Below are 20,099 nucleotides of genomic sequence, written 5' to 3' on the forward strand. Positions count from 1 at the left end.
AACTAACAAAAAATACACTATTCTAGATTTCGTTTATCTTCTGCTTTCTTTAAAAAATCGGTAACCTGGGTTTGTTTGCTTTTGCTTGATAAATCTTTGAATTTCATTGTATGGAACTAAGCATTTTTTGAAACTTCCTTTTGAACTTTAGGCTCCTTTCATTCAAGAATCTGCGTTCAAAAAATAAGATTCTAATTGCTCGGCTAACTTTATGCCTTCCCATATGCTATTTAGTGTAAAATTTGGAAGTTTAGAATTTTTATCTGTGCTATCATCCTCTGAATTGATTTGATTTGCCTCCAATACAGTTTGCACCAAATCCGCTTCACAGCCTTTTTTTCTACCAGTAATTCTTGAATGTCTTCAGTAATCATATATTTTTTAAAATTTTTTTAGGAGCATTAACGACTAAAGACCATGTTGCTCTCTGTATATTATCTATAAATTGCATGTGTCCTGAGGTCGTGCCCTCAGGACATGCAATTGACCCATAAAAATTCCTCCTGTCATCGATGGGATTCAAATTCAGGTCTTTTCCACCCGGTGTGGGGTGGAGAGTGATTCTATCAACTGTGCTACCCATGAGAGCTTCAGTAGTCATATCATCAAAACCTTCCCCTCCTACCAATGTAAAATGTTCTACTATCGCACCGATTCCCTTTTTTGTCGGTTCGACCACATTTCCTGAATGAACTGACTCTGACCATACATTTTTCCACACACGTTTAATGTTGATGGTGTTACATCTTTCAGTGATAAAGCTATGGTTCTGATACAGTCCACAATTGAGAAATGTTTCCATGCCTCCATTACTTCAATAGATTCGGAATCAATTTTTTCCAAAATCCATTGTATCAATTTTCTGATGGAATGAGTTTTATAGGTGGATATAAATACCTTGATCTAATGGCTGAATGAAAGAAGTTGTATTAACTTAGTACAACTGTGGTGGTAGGAACAAAACTTCAATGTTTGGATGACTTAAATCTTTTGGATGGCCTGGTGGATTTTTTTCACAAGTTCAATAGCACAGAACGTAAAACGGGGATTTCAAACAAAATAAAACACAGAGATTTCTCAATATTTTTTTTTTTTTTTGACTAGCGAGTCAACAGGGGGGATTCAAAAAGAATGGAAATGTTGAAAAATTACATCCAACATAATAGCAGGGTTCCCCCACACAAAAGCTCAAAAATACCCTGTTATGCGAGATTTACCGAAATTCTCTAACCGTGTTAGAGCGAAACCGTGTTATATAAGTACCATGTTGTGTGAGGATTGCCGCAATTTATCAATCATGTTAGAGCAAAACTGTGTTGTCGAAGTACTATGTTATATGGGGATTGCCTGTATAGTATTAACTTAAATATTAAGTAGCAGAAGATACTCAAGAGCTATGTGAATTAGGTAAAAATTCAGTTCAATGAGATTTAATCATATATAACTTCCATTATGTTAAGTATAACATAACTAAATAGTGTAAGTTTATGACAAGACCATTAGCATTAGCATTAGTAGAGGAATATGATGCAAGAAAGCAAGATTATGCAGCATCAGCCAAAAAAAAAAAAAAAAAAAAAACCACTCCCATTTCACCCCTCCATTTGGTCGAATCCAGCTGAGCCTTAAATTTATTTAGGCTATCAACTTCCACAACAAGGGATGGAAGTCTGTTCCACCAACCAACTACCCGCTGGCTAAAGGCAAATTTCCGCACGTCTATCCTACATCTGTCTTTCCTCAATTTGAATTTATGCCCTCTCAGGTGATTATTCTGAGCAAGAGGAAAAATCCCATCATCATTGAGCATGCTCAAACCATTCAAGGCTTTATACACCTCTATCGGATCACCTCGCCGGTGCCTAGTCTCCAGACACTGTAATTTGCAAGACTTAAGACTTTCTTCGTAAGAGCAACTCTTTCCATTCACTAATCTTGTTGCCCTTCTCTGTACTCATTCCAGCAGCTCTACATCGTTCTTGAAATGGGCCTCCAGACCTGTATAAAGTACTCAAGGTGTGGCCTGACCATTGCCTTATACAAGGGAATAATCACCTCCTTATCCCTGCTAGAAAAATTCTGTATATCATTGACAAGACACCATGAGCTACTCTTGCAGCCTGTCTGTACTGCTCAGAAAACTTCATATCTGCCTGCACAATTACTCCCAGGTCCTTTTCATTCTCTACCACTGTCAGTATAGTATCTCAGAGTTGATACGTTACTCTGGGGTTACTGTTTCCCATATGTAGTACTTTACATTTCTCGATGTTAAACTTCATTTGCCACTTCTCAGCCCATCTGCTCAACCTTTCCAGATCCTGCTGCAGCAGCATAGCATCAGTAGTGTCCTTAACAACCCTGCCAACCTTTGTATCGTCTGCAAACTTGGACATTAAGCTTGATATACCATTATCAATATCATTTGTAAATACAGAAAACAACAATGGACCTAACACTGAACCCTGAGGGACTCCACTAATAACATTAGTCCACGATGAGCAGTGTCCATTGATTACTACTCTCTGTCTTCTCCCCCTCAACCATCCCTTTATCCATAGCAGCAATTTGCCTCCAATGCCACACTGCTCCAATTTGTGCAGCAGTCTTCCATGTGCACCAGTATCAAAAGCCTTTCTAAGATCCAAATATATAATATCAAAGTTATTCCCTGCATCCAGTTCTTTTGTGACTACATCATAGTATCCAATCAAATTGGTCAGGCAAGATTTCCCTTAACAAAACCATGCTGTGTCCGAGCTATAACTGAAGTCTTGTCTAGATGATCCTGCAGTGCTTCTTTAACCAGTGCCTCCATTAAATTTCCTGGAATAGAAGTTAAACTCACAGGTCTATAATTACTTGTGACAGCCTTTGATCCTCCTTTGTGAATTGGGGTCACATTTGCACATCGCCAGTCTATGGGTACCTTCCCTGAGTCCAAAGAAGCTCTCATAATTATGGCTAAGGGTTTGCTTACTTCCTTTGCTGCCTCCTTTAATATAACTGGATAGATCCCATCCAACCTGGGTGCCTTTTTTATGTTTATCCTCAACAATTTCTCTTCCACTTTCCTCTCAGTTATTACAAAATCATCTAGCTCACTGCCAGAGTTTACTTCGCCTCTGGCATTCCCCTTCCTGAATAACACCATGTGTGAATGTAAATGAAAATACCCGTTTAGTTTGTTAGCCACCTGAGCAGGATCATGAACAGTTGAACCATCAATATCCAGTGGACCAATCTGATTCATCCCTTTCCTTCTAGAGTTTACATAGGTAAAGAACTCTTTTGTGTTTTTCTTTGCATCCTTTGCCAAGGATTTCTCTTAATCTGCCTTTGCCTGCCTAATCTCCTTTGTGACTTGGTTACAGACCAGCTTTTATCTATCATAGGCTTCCACGTCACCCATTAATTTATATGTATCCCATGCATTTTTCTTCTCTGCCATATGTCTCATTAGTTCATCTGACATCCATTTAGGCCTAAACCTTGAACAATATTTCTTAGTTGGTATGTAAAGCCTAGTAGCTTCCAAGATAAGTTCTTTGAATGCTTCCCATTTTGAATTTGCTGTTTGTAACATTATCAGTTGGTCCCACTGTATAGAATTTAAATACTGTCTCAGACCATCGTAGTCACCTTTACGAAAGTAAAAACCCTTCCCTTTACCCCTAATGGTAGTTACCTCTTTGAGTAAATTCCACTTCAGCACACTGTGATCACTGCCACCTAGTGGTTCCTTTATCTGCAGATTCTTAATGCATGAAGAATCACTACTGATAATCAGACCAAGAGTATTACTCCCTCTAGTTGCCTCCCGAACATGCTGATGTAGAAATCAATCATCCAATAAATCCACAAAAGCCTTGCTAGTGTATGAGTGAACAACCCACAAATTCCAGTCAATATCTGGGAAATTAAAATCCCCCATTATAAGACTCTCTGATTTACTGGCCCACTCTATTTCCCTGTACAGTTTCTTATTATACTCATCAGAGTCATTAGGCCTATAGCACACTCCTACTCTCAATTTTGATCTCCCAATGCTTATGTCGTACCAAACTGACTCGACACTGCACTATCCAGTGATGTCGACTGGACAGTGCAGTCTTGACACTACTCAACCTTTTGTCCTTAATGTTTCGATTCCTTTTTGGCAATCATTTTCAAGTCTATTGGAATGCATTGAGAGCTGAAAAATAATGTTGAGTAGTAGGGTGTCTTCTTTTGAACTTGCAATATTTAATTGTTATACTTATTATAATTTATGTAATATATGATTAAGCCTCAGTAAACTCAATTTTGCTTTAATTCATGTGACTCTTGAGTGCTTTTTTCACTTAATGTTCAACACAGAGGGTGCTGAGTGTAACCGCAAGTGGATGTAGTGAAATTCGAACTCCAAGAAAGGTTTTTTTGCCATTTTATTTACTTGATTGTCATATTATTTGGTACTTTATAAGTAGCTTTATAGTAGTAGTAGTAGTGGCATGTGATGCAAGAAAACAAATGTATGAGCTTATGCAGCATCAGCCCAAAAAAAAATAAAAATAAAAATAAATCACACCATTCCCTGCACATGCCTGTCCAGTTCCTCCTTAAATTTATTCACCCTATCAACTTCCACAGCGACAGATGGAAGTTTGTTCCAGCAATTAACCACCTGCTGGCTAAAGGCAAATTTCCGCATATCTTATTCTACATCTGTCCTTTCGTAATTTGAATTTATGCCACCTTAGGTTCGTAATCTGAACAAATGAAAGGATCCCATCAGAATTCAGCGTGCTGAACCAATTCAAGTCCTTATACACCTCAATCAGATCACCGCGCAGGTGCCTAGTCTCCAGCCACTGCAATTTGCAGAACTTAAGCCTCTTTTGATAAGAGGATCCCTTCATTCCCCTCACCAATCTTGTTGCCCTTCTCTGTACACGCTCAAGTAAATCTACATCCTTCCTAAAATGAGGCCTCCAGACCTGTACGCAGTACTCAAGGCGTGGCCTGACCATTGCTTTATACAGAGGGATAATCAGCTCCTTTTCCCTGCTAGCAAAATTCCTATATATCATTGACAAAACCCCATGACCTGCCCTGGCAGCCTGTCTGCATTGCTCAGAAAACTTCATATCTGCCTGCACAATTACTCCCAGGTCTTTTTCATTTTCTGCCACCTTAAGTGCAGTACCACACAGTTGGTACGTTTCTCTGGGATTACTTCTACCCATATGCAGTACTTTGCATTTGTCAAGGTTAAACTTCAGTTGTCACTTCTTAGCCCATCTGCCCAAATTATCTAGATCCTGTTGCAGTAGCACACTGCCATTACTGTCCTACTTACACTTGTTATTTTTAATTTAGATAGAGATTTTGTAGGTTACTACTTAATATATGTAAAATCGTTGTTTTGTTCGAATCTTGCTGCCAATGTTATAATATGGGTGAGTGGTAGGGAATTCAAAGTTTTAATTGTGGTAAATAGGTAGCTAACGTAAAACCAGGTAGCATAGTATGTATCACTATATTTAGAAACACTATTAGATAGTGTAGTAATGATAATTGATTAATTAAATTTATTAATCTTATTAATTTTCATTGTTAAGTAGTATTCAATATCATGTCCCAGACTAAAGCAGCAAAGCCAACGTAGCAGGAGTACTGTGGCTCAGTGAGAACCGAGGGGGGGATGGTTCTCCAATGCATCGCAGTCTCAAAAAATGTGTAGCTTGTGAAATGTTTCCGGATCATTCTGGAACAGGACATGATATAGCTGAGGAGTATGTCTTTGTGTGTGTGCTAGGTGCAGAGAGTGTCAAGACATTAGGTGCCAACTCAGTGTTTTGATAGGCATGTATGAGAGTTTGAAGAGTTAGATGTCCTTGAAGGTATTAAAGTGGGGGACCCATCAAGCTCTCAGCTGCCAAATTCAATGCCAGAGCTCCCTCTTGTGCATCAGACGACATAGTGGCAATCTCCAAGGCAGAATGTGCTGGTCCCTTGGAGATAGTTATTGTCGTGACTTCATTGTTAGGGGGATGGGTAATATATTGTGGAAGGCTATATACCAGGATATACTAGGGGCAAAAGATATACCAGGATATACTAGGGGCAAAAGATATACCAGGGTATATCTGCCAGGGGCAAAAGTTGATGACGTAGAGCAGAAATCGTCTTTTAAGGGCACAAAGGGTGATATTGTTGCACACATTGGCACTAATGACCTCAAGAGTAAAAGATTTGCAGACTTACTTAACAAGTATAGGTCAGTATTGAAAAAATTTGCAGAAAGTGTCTGCAAATCTGCCCAGACATGATATCAAGGAGTACATGATGAGAGCCTTGTCAATCAGTTCAGCCCTGGAGAGATTGTGCAGGACTCAATGGGTAGAATTTTTCTCAGCGTGGTCTGTGCTTGTTAACAGGAGAGACTGCTTCTACAGGGATGTGATATACTTAAATAGAAGGGATGCAAAAATATTTGCTGATGCAGTGTTAGGTGGGTTGGAAAAATGCTAGCTTGGTGGGATTCACAGACTAAAAGATTAACAGTAGCTGCAGGCAGAGGTGCAAGTGATTCTTGCACTGCTTCTATTAGATTGGAGTGCGAGGTGCTGGGGTTTTTAGGGACTGGTGGGAGTCATCATGGAACATATAAATACATGGGTTGTATTAGGATAACTAAGAATAGGAATAGGTGCATGTATACTTTCATGTATACCAATGTTAGGGGTATAGTAAATAAATTTGAATTTGAAGTGGTGGTCAAGACATCAGAGGTGGATATTGTTGGGATATCAGAGACATGGTGTCACACTGATATAAACAGTGCAGAATTGGAATTTGGGGAGTACAGTGTGTACAGAAAGGAGAGACAAGATAGGAAGGGGGGAGGGGTTGTGCTGTTAGTTAAGAAACAAATAAAATCTAAGGAAGTGCATCCAGTTGACATAGATGGTCAGTGCATTGTTGAGTCAGTTTGGTGTGATGTAAACACTGGGAAAGCAAAAATGAGAGAGAGTAGAAGTGCATTATAGGCCTAATGACTCTGATGAATACAACGAACAATTGTGCAGAGAAATAGAGTGGTCCAGTAAATCAGATTGTCTAATAATGAGGGAATTTTAACTTCCCAGATATTGACTGGAACTTGTGGTTGGTCACTCGCACATTAGCAAGACTTTTGTGGATTTATTGGATGATTGTTTTCTACAGCAACACGTTAGAGAGGCAACCAGAGAGAGTAATACTCTTAATCTGGTATCAGCAGTGATTATTCATGCATTAAGAATTTGCAGATAAAGGAATCACTGGGTGACAGTGATCACAGTATACTGATGTGGGATTTACTTAAAGATATTACTACCAGGGATGATAAAGGGAAAGGTTTTTGCTTCCGTAAAGATGACTACAGTGGTTTCAGACAGTTTTTAAATTGTATACAGTCGGACCAACTGATGATGTTACCAGCAGCAAATTCTAAATGGGAAGCATTCAAGGAAGTAATTGTGGAAGCTACTAGGCTTTTCATATCGATTAAGAAATACTGTTCAAGGTTTAGTCCTAAATGGATGTCAGATGAACTAATGAGACTCGTGGCAGAGAAGTTAGGCAAGTGATGGCAAATTACGAGAAATCTTTGGCAAAGAATGCAAAGAATCATGGTTTATGTTTTTCAGCTACAAGGATCATGGTTTATCTGTTTTGTGTCTTTGACTTAAGGCCTTAAAATTAAGCCTAAACATCAAGTAGTTTTATGTGCTGTATTGTTATTTTGTGAGTTCTTTTTTGTTGCAGAACACTTCTTTAAAAGAAGTGTTCTGAAGAAGGAGGTAATTTCAGAGCACTACCTCCCACCATTGTGCAACAGTAACACTTAAAATTTTGAAAATTTTTTGTGATTTGCTCTGCATAACACAAGTGACCTTCACAAAAAAGGTGCTGGTGCCTCAAGCATACTATATTTTGAACTGAATTTTTGCACAGCTTCTTTGGAAACCTGTTTAAACACCTACATGAAGTTTCAACAAAATTGAAGATGGTCGAGCAGGGACCATCTTCAAAATTAGGCCACTTGACGTGGAATCACCCTGGGGAAAGACAGAGTATGGTAATCAGTGGATGCTGCTCTTCGTGGACTAATGTTTTTAGTTGAGACCCCTAGGATTCGGTGTTGGGCTCACTGTTGTTTTGTATATTTATCAGTGATATTGATGAAAGTATATCAGGCTTAATGTTGAAGTTTGCAGATGACACAAAGGTTGGCAGGGTTATTAATGGCAGTGTGCTACTGCAACAGGATTTAGAAAATTTGGGTAGATGGGCTGAGAAGTGGCAACTGACAAATGCAAGGTACTGCATATGGGTAGAAGTAACCCCAGAGAAACATACCAGCTGTGTGGCACTACACTTAGGGTGGTAGAAAATGGAAAAAAAAAAAAAAAAAACCTGGGAGTAATTGCGCAATCAGATATGAAATTTTCTCAACAGTGCAGACAGGCTACCAGAGCAGGTCATCAAGTATTGTCAATGATATACAGGAATTTTGCTAGCAGGAAAAAGGTGATTATCCTTTTGTATAAGGCAATGGCTAGGCTATGCCTTGAGTACTGCGTACAGGTCTGGAGGCCTCATTTTAGGAAGGATGTAGAGTTGCTTGAGCGAGTACAGAGAATGGCAACAAGATTGGTGAGGGGAACGAAAGGGTGGTCTTACCAAGAAAGGCTTAAGGTCTGCAATTTGCAGCGGCTGGAGACTAGGCACTTGCGATGTATCTGATTGAGGTGTATAGGGCCTTGAATGGGTTGAGCTGGCTCAATTCTGATGGGATTCTTCCTCTTGCTTAGATTACAAACCTGACGGGGCATAAATTCAAATTGATGAAAGATAGTTATAGAATAGATGTGTATAACTTTGCCTTTAGCTAGTGCAGGTAGTTGATTACTGGAACAAACTTCCATCTGTCGTTGAATTTGATAGTTTAAATAAATTCAAGGAGGCAGAGGCACTGGACAAATGTTTAGAGGGAATGGATGTGAATTGTTTTTTTTTTTTTTTTTTTTTTTGATTGATGCTGCGTAAGCTGGCTTTCTTGCATCACATGCCTCTGCCACACTGATACAGGTTTCTGGTTTCTGTCTTTTGCAAGTGGTACTACTCTGGAGTAGGCCAATAGTATTTAATCCATAGCAATTGTGCTGGTGATAATTTTTTACCAAAAAAAATTTATCTACAAAAACCCAAATATATATCTATAAAATATCTATGAAAGTGATGTCAGTGAAAATTTTTGTATTCCTTCATTATGGATTCTACAACATGGGCTTCCTGCAAATTCTCTGTTGTAGAGAGTAGGCTTTGTGGACTTTGGTGGTAACTGCTAAAATTAGACTTTTGACATTGATAAACAGAACTCATGGAGCAACAACTTATGAATCAGATTTTTTCCTGCAGTGCATTGCAGCAAAGCTACCCATTGCAAAAAAAAGCATGCCTGTTGCCTGCTGGGACTGTAAAAAGTTTTTATGGGACTAAGTATAAATAAACTGTTATGTGACTAAAAAAGTTTGACTTCTACAAAGCTATTTTATGCAACATTTTTCAAAAATGTTTATAAATTTTTTTAAGTTGTATTAAATGTTTTTTTGTAAAAGTTATTAAAAGTTTTTAAAAGTTATGAACTTTTAGGTAATAAAACTTTTTGAAGTGCAAAATAATTTTTGAAAAAACTTTTTTTCCCCTAAAGTTTCTGAAAATATGTATCATATTTCCACCTGTTTTGAAATTAATTAAAATAATTTTTTAAAGTTTAAAATGCATTTTTGTTCATTATAATATTAACTATATAATATCGGTATAAATACACCATAGTTTACCCATAAATTTAACTACATCAGTAGTGTAATGGCATTGTTTGATTTTATCTCATTGTGGCTACCTTCACAACGAGATACCAGGTATTGCACTACTTCGAATAAATAATGCTTCTCTAGTAGAGGAGGCTACCTGTTCGCCCAATGAGTGAGCCAACAAGCTCCGAAATGCATCTGGGTGGTGGTGCCCACTGAGAATAAATAACAGTAGCCTCCGTAGCCAGGTGAGCAGGAGCAGCAGTACGTAGCACACGCTTCTTGATTAGACCGGGGTTCGAGCCCGTCACCACCAAATACGGAGGATGCGGAAAGGTCAGGGAATGACCACCGCATATCCCCGGAGCAATATGGCCTTAGTTGCTAATGCTCCTAAAAACCAAATAACAACCTCCTCTACTAGAGAAGTGTTATTTATTCGACGTAGAGCAACACCTGGTATCTTGTTGTGAGGGTAGCCACAATATGAGATAAAATCAAACGATGCCCTTACACTACTTATGTAGTTAAATTTATGGGTAAACTATGGTGTATTTACATTGATATTATATAGTTAATTTCATCCATAACATATGCCTTATGCATTTAGTCTTCAAAAAAATTATATTAAGTAAAGACTGACATTTTAAATGTTCAGTTATATACAGTTTTTTGCGTTTGTTTATCCAATAAAGTTCCTTGAACAGGATCATGGAGAATAAAATTCATTGCAATTGGCAAGTAATTTGAAACTTGGTGACTAAAGTTATCTTTGTTTTAAAATTTCAAAATTTTTAAGCTCGTTGAGCAGCTTTTTTCTATTTTATTTTAATAGACCTATGAATTTCCATGGAGTGTTGTTTATTCATTCCAGTTTACATATTATGGTGTGTTATTATGCCCATTGACTTTCATGCATTAATTGTTTCTAGAAAATTATTATATCTCAAGTATACCAATTGTATTTATGAAATTTAATACAATGTTATTTCAGATGTTTAAAAATGGCTTTAGTACATGATATGGCTGAATGCATAGTTGGTGACATTACACCATTTTGTGGTGTGCCAAAAGAAGAAAAGCAAAGAAGAGAAAAGGTATGTTTATTTATTTTGATCATAATTTCTTCCTTTTTTTAATTTTATTTTTCCTTGTTATTTTCCTTATAAACATTATCTGCTGTAACAGAATAAATTTTCAAATTGTGGTAAGAGACTAATGTCCAGGTGTGGTGAGTCTAAATGGTATGGTGAGTCTAATAAACAAGTTTTCCGGATGTCTTATTTACCCTCCTCCCCCATAAAATGAAATGAAAGTAGTTCAGTAAGGCAAATTGTTATTCATATACAGGGTTATTCACTTATCAGACGATCTGCTGTTGGTTAGTGGTGTGTACTGAGGTAACTATAACAGCAGAGCACTTGACATCATTGGATATATAGTAAGTTTTTAGATGGGAGGTATAAAGTAATTCATTGATAGTAGTCAATTTAAGAAGAAGCAGTATAGCTGTGCATAGGTTTATCTTAAGAATGTGCATTTATTTTGGAATATTATTTTGCATCCAAATTATTTTTGCCATGCCAAGTGATATTTGGTAATAAATGTTCAAATAGGTCTGTACAAAATAAGATTGAAGCAAAACAGTGAACTGCATTTGTACCACCATTGACTATATCCTTGCAGTTTCAAACACACTGAAATGAGTAATTTGCATATTTTGCTGAACCATATTCCAGCATAATCTCTAAGAGTTTTAATTCACTTCTGTATTCTTATTTAATAAAATTTTGTACTGCAAACTGGGTTGCATTTTAACTGGATTATTGCAAATTGTATTTCAACCAGATAACCCTGTGTATAATATTAAATAAAATAATCAACAAAATTGTTCTTAAAGCCCAAAGTGATCTGTATGGGCATCTTTGATGTTCTTTACAAAGAATAATCTGTTGCCTTTTATGTGAGATGTTAACAACATGCAATTATTCACATTTTTAAAAGCACTTTTCACAGCATTCTACAATTTGTTCATGGTCTCATAACATTGTTTGGCAACTTTTTTTAATTCCCTGCAGTGTGTTATTGCAAGAGAATAGACCTGGACTCCATGGTGTCCAATTAAATGGCAGCAGCAGAAGAACTGGCTTCCTGTTTACCTATCTGGAAAGAGTTCAATAAAGTATTCGTGTTCTCTGGAAACAGTTCATTAAGGTATTGTTCTGGGCAGGTTAGAAAAACCTTGCAGAAATTACACATTCCAAATTAGATTTAAATCTTAAAGTTGAAGAATAAACCAAACATTCAGCATAGCTAAATTATTAGAGTTGTGATCCACTAGTTCTTTCAAAAAAAAAAAAAAAAAAAAAAAAAAGAAGACTGAGACGTTGACTGTTGACGACATTATTTACAGCATAGTACAGTAGGTTATGCTCTAATTAATTCTTTAGTAGTGATAAATAATGCAAGAAAGTAAGCTTATACAGCATCAACAAAAGAAAAGAAAAACATCCTGTATGCCACCTGTCCATTCCCTCAAATAGTTTAGTCTAATTGTTCTTTGAATTTATTCAGACTATCCACATCCATTACAACAGGTGGAAGTTTGTTCCAGCAATCAATCAACCAACCACTGACTGAAGGCAAACTTCCACACATCTGTTCCACAACTGTCCATTCTCAATTTGAATTTATTCTCCCTCGTGTGTAATGTTAGTAAGAGGAAGAATGTCATTGGCATTGAGCTTGTTCAATCCATTCAAAGTCTAAACATCTCAATCAGATCATTTTTCACAGGTGTTTGGTTTCCAGATATTGCAAATTGCAGAACTGAAGCTTTTCTTGATAAGCACACCCATTTGTTCCCTTCACTAACCTTGTTGCCCTTCTCTGCACCTGTTCCAACAGATCTACTTCCTTCCTAAAATGAGGCCTCCATACCTATATGCAGTACTCAAGATTTGGCCTGACCATTGCCTTATACAATGAGATAATAACCTCCTTATCCCTGCTAGCAAAATTCTTGTATATTATTGACAAAACCTCATGTGCTGTCATGGCAGCTTGTCTGCACTGCTCAGAGAACTTATATCTGACTGCACAATGACCCCCCCAAGTCTTTTTAATTTCCACCACCCCAGTGTGTACCATGCAGTTGGTATTAATCTGAGATTACTACTACACATGGGCAGTACCTTGCATTGTCATTGTTAAACTTCAATTGCCATTTCTCAGTCCGTCTGCATAATTTTTCTGGATTGTGTTGCAATACCATATCTTGATTACCTCAACATTATCGTGAGAAGTGCAGTGCCTATGGATAACCATTCTCTGTCTTCTACCACTCGATCACTGATGGAGAGTTGCAATCCCTGTGGGCACTTATTCCCTTTCGCATGTGTTCAACTGAACACTAGCTTAGAAGCAGTAGCAATTTTTCTAACAGTGGGGTTCTTCCTCACAATCTGTTCTATATGTTGATCCATAGCATCAACTTTCCCATAAATCCACACAGTTCCAATTTGTTCCAGAGAAATAGAGTGGGCAATGAGAATGTCCTCTTATGGAGGATTTTGTGGTTTTCCGGTTGACTGTTTTCTACAGCAGCAACACTCTTGATCTAATTATCAGCAGTGACCTTTCTTGCAATAAGAATTTGCATAAAAACCTTTGTGACTCAATTGAAGACTAGTTTATATCTATTGTAGGCATCTGTATTACCTGATAATTTATATGAGTCCCATGCATTTTCTTCTCTGCCATCATCAGTTGGTCCCACTGTGTAGAATTTAAAAACTGTCTGAGAGAATTTGTCAACTTTATGAAGCAAAAGCACTTCCTTTTACCTGTAAAGATAGTTACATCTTTAAGTAAATCCAAAAACTGTCATCACTGCCAGTTTACAAGTTTCATTCAATATCTGGAAAGTTAAAATCTTCCATTAGAAGACATTCTCATTTACTGGCCCACTCTATTTCTCTGTATAGTTGTTCGTTATACTTGTCACTGTCATTAAGCCTACAACACACTTCTTTCTCAAATATCCTACCTTCATCAAGGCAAGATATTTGAACTGTCCCATAAAACTATACATCCCAAATCTGTTGTGATAGTTTTTTTTTTTTTTTTTTTTTTTGAGGCCAAAAATATGGCCAGTCTCAGATGTTGTGCAGTGGTTCTCCTGCTTGTGCCCAGTACGGACAAAACGAACATGACACCAAAGAATGCTCTCCAAAACCAGCATGATTATGTGGAGGTGAACATCCTGCTTATTAAAGGGCATGACAATGGTGGAAAGATGAGAAACAAATCCAGACAGTCAAGACAGAGAAAAATATCTGATGTATGGAGGCAAAGAAACAGGTAAAAAATGCCAGTAAATAATGAGAAATCTTACTCTCAAATTGTTTTGTGCAAGTGTTCTATGTCAATACAAACAGATATCTTTTACTCCATATGCCCGCTTTTTGTTGACATAAGCACATGAAGAAAAATCAGTAGTTGCACCCATCTCAATATGCACAAAGGTAGTAAGTAGCATATAAAGAAAAATCTCCTCCCACTAAGGCCCAGACTGTTATTAGTGGGATACAGGATGCAATGGAGGTGAAGGAAAGTGCAGGTGATCCTATTTTGGATCTGTATCCTACGGAAGGTATAGATACTAAGTACCCTCTAGTTCCCAGAAATAGATTTAAAACTAAAGCAGATGCATTAGAACCCACATTACTTCAGAAGCCAGCTAAAAGCTGCATTTAACCCAAGCAATAATGATTAAATTCTTAAAATAGAATTGTTGTGCATTCCAACAAAATAGGGGTGATATCAAATTGCTCCTGCATAAACTTGAACCTGATTTGTTTTTGTTTGCAGGAAACGTATCTAAAGGAAAAAAGAATATCCTCTCCTGTGGACCTTTACTAACTTCCATAAAGACAGGAATGGGGATGGTCCAACTGATGGAGAGTTGCAATCCCTGTGGGCACTTATTCCCTTTCACATGTGTTCAACTGAACACTAGCTTAGAAGCAGTAGCAATTTGTCTAACAGTGGGGTTCTTCCTCACACTCTGTTCTATATATTTGCTTCCCAAGGCAAACATCACCCAGTCAGATCTTGATGATCTTATTTTGCAATTGCCCTCTGCACTCCTTCTTGGAGACTAATCGACATAATACCCTGTGGAGTAGTGCCAGAGAAGGAACTAGGGACGAGTAATATAAGAAGCTATTGTTACAAGCAGGGTAAGAAAATTTTGTAATGCTATTTCTATGTTTGGATAAGATTCTATTAGACAATTCTCATGAATGAATTGGAGAAGTTGAAAAGGGAGTTACAGATTTTATATTCTGCAGAATTGATAAAACATGATTTTTGAAACTTTCAATTTCTGTTGAAATATCTAACACATTAAATCTTTATTGTATTTTAATGCAAAGTCAGAAGCAGCCTCCTGTAAGCCAGATTTATTAATTAATGCGAGTGAAGTTCCAAATAGAAAATCAAAATCTGAAGAAATAGTATTCAGTTTTTCAAATCTAGTGCTTAAGTCATTCATTAGAACATCCAAAACATACTTAATTTCAATACAAAATTAGTGTTTGGCAGATAAATTGAAATCATCCAGTGATTTATAAAATGTCATTCTTTATTTCTTTCTTCATCTTTCATCTGAAAATGTAGCTGGTATATCCATTTTTTCTGTTGTGGTAGCCGCATATCCGAAAATATTTTGAAATTCACTTTCCCATATTTCTTGGAGATTTTTTTATCAATCTGCTTATTAATTGTGATCACAACATGGGTGGCCATAGGCTATTACCTCTGTTGGGAATATGCCTTAATCTTCTGACTGACTACGAAAAGCAGTTGACTAGTGTGACTTCTCAGTATGTGGGATAGGTGGCTGCATAGGTTTTACGGGCACCACTTACATTGCGGAATGGTAATCCCTTTAATCCTTAATTTGTGATTTTAAATTGCCTAAAGGCCAGATGCGGAACAATGTGTACAAAGTTAAGTCTCTCACAATCATTCGTTATATGGAAATTTTCTTTGCAATATGGAAACTATTTTAAATGTAATGACTAAGAGGAATTCGAAAAAATTTGCTATAAAGAGGTTTGTTAAACAGTGGTTCGACTATAATTAAATCAAAAACAAAGCAATTTTAAAATATAACTGTTCGAGTGTGCCCTTAAAATGCTATGCCTGGGGCTCTGCTCTGAGTCGTACAGAAACTAATGAACGATGTTGTATTGTTGAAGATATACTCGACAGTAATGACCTTATCTTGTTAAAGATAAGGTCATTATTGATAAAAAGAATTCCGACAAGATGAGGTCAATAATGACCTTATGTTGTGGGAATCAACAGCTGTTTCTAGTGCCTACCTGTATGTTCTCTGCCATTGATCTCTCCAGCTGCTCTCCTTTCTTGGGAGGTGGAACAGAATCTTATGGAAGTGATCACTTTCCTGTACATCCACCATAGTGCATAGACAACCTTGCCATCCATCTAGAATCCCATGGTGGAAGTGTGATCAAGGAGATTGCAGTACATTCATGCAGTTTACTGAATTTGATCCAATTGACGATTCAGTGGAGTACATCACAGAGTGTATTAACTGTGCAGAAGCAATTGCAGTTCCAAAAACATTCCCCAATTTCCATGCTTTCCAAAGCCATGGTGAAACCAAGATTATAAAGAAGCAAGGAAGGCACAAAATCGGGCATGGGAAAAATTTCAACATTACTCTGCCACTGAACATCTTATAGCCTTTAAATGTACCTGTGCTAAAGCGTGATTGATATATCACCAGAGCCAAAATGCATGCTAGGTCCAGTTTACATCCTCAATTAACCAGATGACTAGTGCCAAAGAAATCTGGGATAAAATTCAAAAAATGAAGGGTAAATATGCATTACTTCCCTCACTTATATTAGAGGACAGTAGGTGTACAGTGGTGGCAGAACCAACTGTTATTGCCAGCACTCTAGAAGTATTTTCCAGATTGTCTGTGGAAACATCATACTCTGCAGAGTTCCTGGTTTTAAAGAAGCAAGATGAGAAACAGAAACTCATCTTTTCTTCAAGCACAGCTGAGCCATAAACCTGCCTTTTACTCAAGTGGAATTAACCACCATACTTGCTATCACAAAGACCACCATGCAGGACCAGTATGAGATCATAAAACACCTTCCATCTCATTCCCTAGATCTGTTGCTATATCTCTATAACAAAATTTATTTGGATGATCTGTTTTCTGCTTCTTGGTTTAGGGCAATCATCCTTACATTCCCAAAGCTAGAAAAGGACTCCAGAATTCCTAACAGTTACCATCCTATTGCTCTGACCTGTTGCTTATGTGAGGTATTTCCTGCTATGTGCCATAAAATTCCTAAAACAACTAACCAACAACCTCGCAGAATTTGGAGACTAGTCACCTGTGAGGTGATCTGATTGAGGTATTTTAGGCTAAGAATGGATTGAGCAAATTCAATGCTGATGACATTCTTTTTCTTGCCCAGACTACACATGTGGGGTTGCACAGATTCAAATTGAGAATGAACTGTTGCTGGATAGATGAGCAGAAGTTTGCCTTCAGCAAGCAGGCACTTGATTGTTAGAAAAACCTTCTGTCCGTTGTTTTGGAATTGGGTAATTTGAATAAATTCAAGGAGATCTAGACAAACTATTGGAGGGGATAGATGTTGATGGGAAGGGTTCTCCCCCTTTTGGCTGATGATGTATATGCTTGTTTTCTTGCATCATTTACCACTACTAATGCCGACCGGGCTAGCCGAGTGGGTAAAGTACCTGCCCGGCAACCCAAAGGTCGCGGGTTCGATTCCCGCCTCGGGCTTGGATCAAAGTACTGCAAAAACCTTGGGAGGTGCAATATGGCCACTGAAGCCGATGCGCCAACAACTACCAAATCAAAAAAAAAAAAAAAAAACCACTACTAATACTAATGTAGTAGACACATTGACAGCTAATATGGCATCACCATTTTCCATTTGTTACAGAGTCCACATCCTGAACTGAATATTCAACAAAAAAGAAGAAATCACTGCAGTGGAAGAAGACTATGAACGTCTCTAACATTCACAGTCCTCTGCCACTTGGTGTTGGAAACATCATATTGCAAAACATTTCACAGCGGTTTCTCCGAAATTTGCTTCTGTGCACTGCTAAACCATCAGATTGTACTAAGTATTGATACTGATTTGTTAAATTATGATTTTGTACTGCAGTCTATAACAGCTTGAATTTTCGTCCGGGCCAGAATAGATCCCCTAACTCGTGGCATTTTGGAAGCAATGAGTAGTAACATTTTCAACAAGCACCAGAATCTCTGCTTTCTTTCTTCATCTGCTGATTCATAGTTTTAAGCTTCTTTTCAAATATAATGAAAAATTTTTCTCATTCTATTTGAAGTGATCTTCGAATTTTAAGAGTGATTGCTGATGTCCAACCTTTTCCTGTACAGGGACCATATTCAAAATAGATTTGTTTCGAGGCTGCACTGGGTGATTTGATAAAAATTAGTGTGTTACGTATTCAATGAAGTGTACTGCACATACACTTTTGTGCAGCCACCAAGGTCACGCAGAAGGGATAACATGATTGGAATCCTGGAACAACATTTTGACAGCACCTTGTATATACGTATGCTTCTGGTCGGGCATATGCATATTTGATACAAAACATAGATAAAAGAAACAAAATTCATGACACCAACACATGGCTTTGTAAGTTCAACACTTTCATCACATATTCACCACAGCGAGCGCTACAGTCTTTTAAATTTGTTTATTTCCACTTATTTTAGTGTCGAACGTACACAGTTTGTGAAATGATTAGCAAAATTTCAAATAATGCTGCCTTAGTTCACTTTCTGTGTGGGCTGTATAAAAATTATTCACAGGCCGTAGATTGGACACCACTACCATAGAGGAAGCATTAAGGAATCAGGAAAGCTGTGTAATTGGGAAGGGGGATGCCAAGACTTGATTTAATGATATTGCTTAAGATTACAGTTGTGCCATCCTCCAGCAGTTATGTGTCACATAGAAAGACTTGAAATAATTATAGGGATGTATTAGGATAGTAAAAAGTAAAAAAAATAAAATAAAATAAATAAAATAAAATAAATAAAATATATATACTGGTGTTCAAAGAAAGTGCATCACCTAGGAAATTCACATTTTTAACCCTTTTTCACGATGGTATGTTACATTAATGACTAGCATCACAAATAGAAATATAAACGAAAGATATTTATTAATGGTTAAGGCAAAGCTAAGTAATATTTGACAGGTGCTCTCAAAATATTCCAAAATGAGCATTTGCAACCTTTATACAACAGTTTTGGTAAACACAACAATTATGGCTGTAACGTTATCAGAAGCCCTCAATTTGCTTCAGTTTATCATTTTAAATGGAAAACAAAATGAAAAGTTCACCAGGTGCAAACTAATATTTACTTGAACTGCCTCAGGCTCTGATGACAGCAGCACACTGTCAAGGCATTGACAAGATCAATTTCTGAAGATAATCAATTGATAGTTTGTGGTTCCAAACACAAATTATGGCTTCTTGAAGTTCACGAAGGGGCTTTGGTTTCTTTCTGGCAACTGCAGATTCCACATGATGCCAACAGTTCTCTATAGAATTCAGGTCTGGGCTGTTTCCTGGCCAGCTAACAGTTGTATGGACTGTTCTTCCAACCATTTTTTCACCTGTAACAAATGTAAACAGATTACTGTCGAACCTCTAATGCAGAAATGAAGCTAAAGTAACTACAGAAGTGCCTACTTACACTTTTCGCCGGATGACAAGGAGCAGAGTCGTCCTGAAAGAAGCAGTTACTTGGCAGGTTGAAATGGTCTCTAATGGTTGGCAGCAATTTGCCTTCCAGTATAGCCAGCTATCCATTGGCATTTATGGAACCTTTTATAAAATGCAGGTGACCTACTCCATGATATGAAATGCACCCCCCATATGATTTGGCTGGTAGGGAATTCCACTGTAGACACCATACAGTCTGGATGGTATTCTTCACCACATCTACGGTGAATCTTTTGTCTCTCATCAGAGCCATGCAGGTTGAATTTCTTCTTATCCGAGAAAATAACTGACTTCCACTGCTCGGGGGTCCATTTGGCATACTCCTTACACCAAGTTAATTGGGCCTTTTTCATTTTTTGTGAAAGGAGGGGCTTCTTCTTAGGACAACGGACTACAAGTCCA

The 20,099-nt window shown here is 37.5% G+C and overlaps 1 protein-coding gene across 6 annotated transcripts in view; it reads left to right on the top strand.

Moving 5' to 3' along the window:
• The window catches only part of LOC150085538 (5'-deoxynucleotidase HDDC2), a 173,125-nt gene that overhangs the window by 118,684 nt on the left and 34,342 nt on the right, over positions 1-20,099 (top strand). For all 6 annotated transcript variants that reach the window (XM_090373324.1, XM_090373325.1, XM_090373321.1 and 3 more), the window contains exon 3: positions 10,840-10,942. In XM_090373324.1, coding sequence (XP_090229450.1) covers positions 10,840-10,942 — 103 coding nt within the window. The remainder of the gene's footprint in view (positions 1-10,839; positions 10,943-20,099) is intronic.

The sequence above is a fragment of the Mastigoproctus giganteus genome, chromosome 5 (genome assembly GCF_048544385.1).
Source record: "Mastigoproctus giganteus isolate SK-2022 chromosome 5, ASM4854438v1, whole genome shotgun sequence".
NCBI classification, from domain to species: Eukaryota; Metazoa; Arthropoda; class Arachnida; order Uropygi; family Thelyphonidae; genus Mastigoproctus; species Mastigoproctus giganteus.